At 42.2% G+C, this 3077-nt stretch overlaps 1 protein-coding gene across 1 annotated transcript in view; it reads right to left on the bottom strand.

Moving 5' to 3' along the window:
• The window catches only part of LOC105550013 (lymphoid-restricted membrane protein), a 47596-nt gene that overhangs the window by 14046 nt on the left and 30473 nt on the right, over positions 1-3077 (bottom strand). The window contains exon 7 of the mRNA XM_011994803.1: positions 736-853. Coding sequence (XP_011850193.1) covers positions 736-853 — 118 coding nt within the window. The remainder of the gene's footprint in view (positions 1-735; positions 854-3077) is intronic.

Here is a 3077-nt window from a genome sequence, read left to right as displayed (position 1 = left end):
TAAAAATGACCACTTCTCTGGCATCTGAGTTCAAGTTTAGTCTAAATGAGTCTTTCGGTCTGAAATTACAAGCCTGTGCTTATTTAGCGTAAGGAATGATTTATGGGGCTTCTCAGTAACCTGTAAGTACTGAGAGAACTGACTTTTTTTGTAATCTGAGAAAAAAGGCGAAAGTTTCACAGATTTTTTTTTTTAATTTAAGTGGTTTTTAGTATCAGATATTTTTGAATTCTCCTATTGACTTTAGGAGGCATTCCAAATATTTTCTGGATTTTCACAAACTATTGTGAATGTGAGTGAGAAACATGTAAAAAATTTAAATCTTGATTGAAAAGGAGGCCAAGCACAGTGGCTCACGCCTATAATCCCAACACTTTGGAAGCTGAAGCAGGAGGATCCCTTGAGCTTGAGAGGTCGAGGCTGGAGTGAACCATGATCCTGCCACTGCACTCCAGCCTGGGCAACACAGCAAGATCCTGTCTCAAAAAAAAAAGAAAAGAAAAGAAAGGAAAAGAAAAAAGAAAGAAGAAAGAAAAGAAGAGAAAAGAAAGAAAAGAAAAGAAAGAAAAGAAAAGCACAGATTTAAAAAAATCCTACCTGCCTTTACTTTTCTAAAGTGTTACCAATTCATTCATCAGCCTATTGACTTCTGATGTTCCACCAGATAAGTCCTCTTGTATATTTCAGTTATGTAAATTATATGCCAAATTCAAAGTACTATAATAGATGACTTACTAATTGTTTGCTCTGGGCTACAATCATGCTCTTCTGCTCTTCTGAAGCATTCATACTAAGTTTCAGTTCCTCCAGTTCCTCTTTTAACAGATTTGTTCTCATAATAGCTTGGTGGGCACTGTGGGGGTGGGGGGAGAAGGCCATGAGCAAAACCTCAAATATAACCGTCAAAGACACTAAGAACAGCCAAGGACTATTTTGGACCCAAGTTGAAAACCACTAAAGGCTTAAACCAGATGCCCACAATAGTAAAAATATACCCATGATCTTTCAGTCCTTGGAAAAGGAAGGAATTTGGAGAAAGTGGGGAGTGGGGAATGGAGACTAGGGGGAAAACAGACAAATGTATTCCTGAAGCTAAAGATTTAGAGGATCCCTTTGAAATTCATCACTGGCTGAATCACCTGGTTCTTTCCCCCTACTAAGACGTAATGTTAGTTAATGCTGTTCCACAAATATTTATTGAATAATACCATGTTCTAGGTGCTCTACAATGCAGGCTACAATGGTGAACAAAGGGACATGGTCCTTGGCCTTATAAAGCTTACATACTATGGAGAAATATGACAACTAAACAAATAAATAATTACCAAGTCTCTATATGACATATCCTATAAAGAAGTTTATCATACTGTTGATTATAACAAAGCATTGGAAAAAAACCTAAACATCCACCAACAGGAAACTGATTAAATGAATTATGGTAATCCATATCATGAAATTACCTATTTGCAGCTCCCACTAGATTATAGACTGTTCCCTTAGGAACAAAGGCTTCAAAGAAGATACACTTTTTTTCCTAAGAAATTACATTGATCATTTAACAAATACTAATTGAGGGCTGAACCTGTCCCAGGCACTGAGCTAGGCATCAAAGAAGGGAAGAATGACTGAATCCAGAGAACTCTACTCATCTGGAGTTTCTAGCCTAGTGGAGTAAATAGACAATCATAATGACAATACAGTATGATAAGAATCAAAAGAGATATGGGTTTCCGGCTTGTAGGCAACTGGAAGGAAGGTAGTGCTGTTCTACAGTAGATATTCTACTAAGCACTAGGCTAAACAGGATGAATATGACATAGTTCCTCCCATCAAGGAGGTTACAGTGATATAAACAGGAGGCAGGGAAATACTAGGTAGAAAAGGGCAGGGTCCCTGGCAAGGGCTCCATCCTCAAGCCCTCCATGGCCCTAAATGAGAACTTTGCATCCCCGTTTTCCCACCTGAATGTTGCCTTTTGGCCCACCACGCCCCCATCCTGTACCCATAAAAACTCCAAGCTCCACTGGCAGAGGAGCAGAGCAGCATGAAATAGAAGGAGAAAAGAGAAGAAGCTCTGAATGTCAAGAGGAGGAGAGGCAGTTGGACATCAGAGACTAAGGTCAGAGAGGAGTTTGGCCAGGGACTGTCGGGCAGGAGTTTGGCTGGGACAGCTAAACTCCAGGGGAAGATTATCTTTCCAGGCCATCCCCTTTCCAGCTCCCCATCCTGCTGAGAAGCACATCCACCACTTGATACAATCTCCACGTTCACCATCCTTCAAGTCTGTGTGACCTGATTCTTCCTGGATGTTGGACAAGAACCCAGGTACCAAGAGGGCAGGATGAAAAAGGCTGTCACCTTGATCCTCCACTGAGCTAGTTTAACTCTTAGCTGTCCATGGATGGCAAATGCTAAGAGAGTATTACTTGTAACACATGCCCTCTGGGGCTCCAGAGGTTGTGGGCAACCCCTAGATGCTGCCACAGGCTGGTACAGGGTTTGTGCCTGCTGGCACCCAAAGGCACTCACGCTAGCTCCTACACCTGCTCACCTGCATGCTCCCCCTCCTTCAAGGGTTTGGAGCGTGGCAGCTGAGCAAACAAGCATCCTTGTTGCAAGTCCCACAAGGGGGTCAAGGGAACTCTCCTGCCTAAACATTTAATACAGAAAACAAATTACACTATGATGGGACAACTAGACAGTATCAAAACTAGGTCGCGGGAACCCAAAGGAAACAGACACTCTTCAGAAAGGATTAGGGGAAGGAGAAAAGAGAAAGACACGTGGCTTAATTTTGTAGACAGTGGCATTCTGATTGCCCATCTGGATTCTCCAGCCTTTCTGTCCATTATGTAAGTTACTTAATTCCTTTCAGATATGTTTCTTGACTGCTTATTTAACCAGAGTTAGATTCCAGTGCTTCCAACCAAAAATCCTGACCAACACATTCATTCAAAGCAGTTTTGTTAAAGAAACTTTGAATTGGCCGGGCGCGGTGGCTCAAGCCTGTAATCCCAGCACTTTGGGAGGCCGAGATGGGCGGATCACGAGGTCAGGAGATCGAGACCATCCTGGCT

This window comes from Mandrillus leucophaeus, unplaced genomic scaffold (genome assembly GCF_000951045.1).
Source record: "Mandrillus leucophaeus isolate KB7577 unplaced genomic scaffold, Mleu.le_1.0 Scaffold461, whole genome shotgun sequence".
Classification (NCBI taxonomy): domain Eukaryota; kingdom Metazoa; phylum Chordata; class Mammalia; order Primates; family Cercopithecidae; genus Mandrillus; species Mandrillus leucophaeus.
This window is presented reverse-complemented; position numbering and strand designations above follow the sequence as displayed.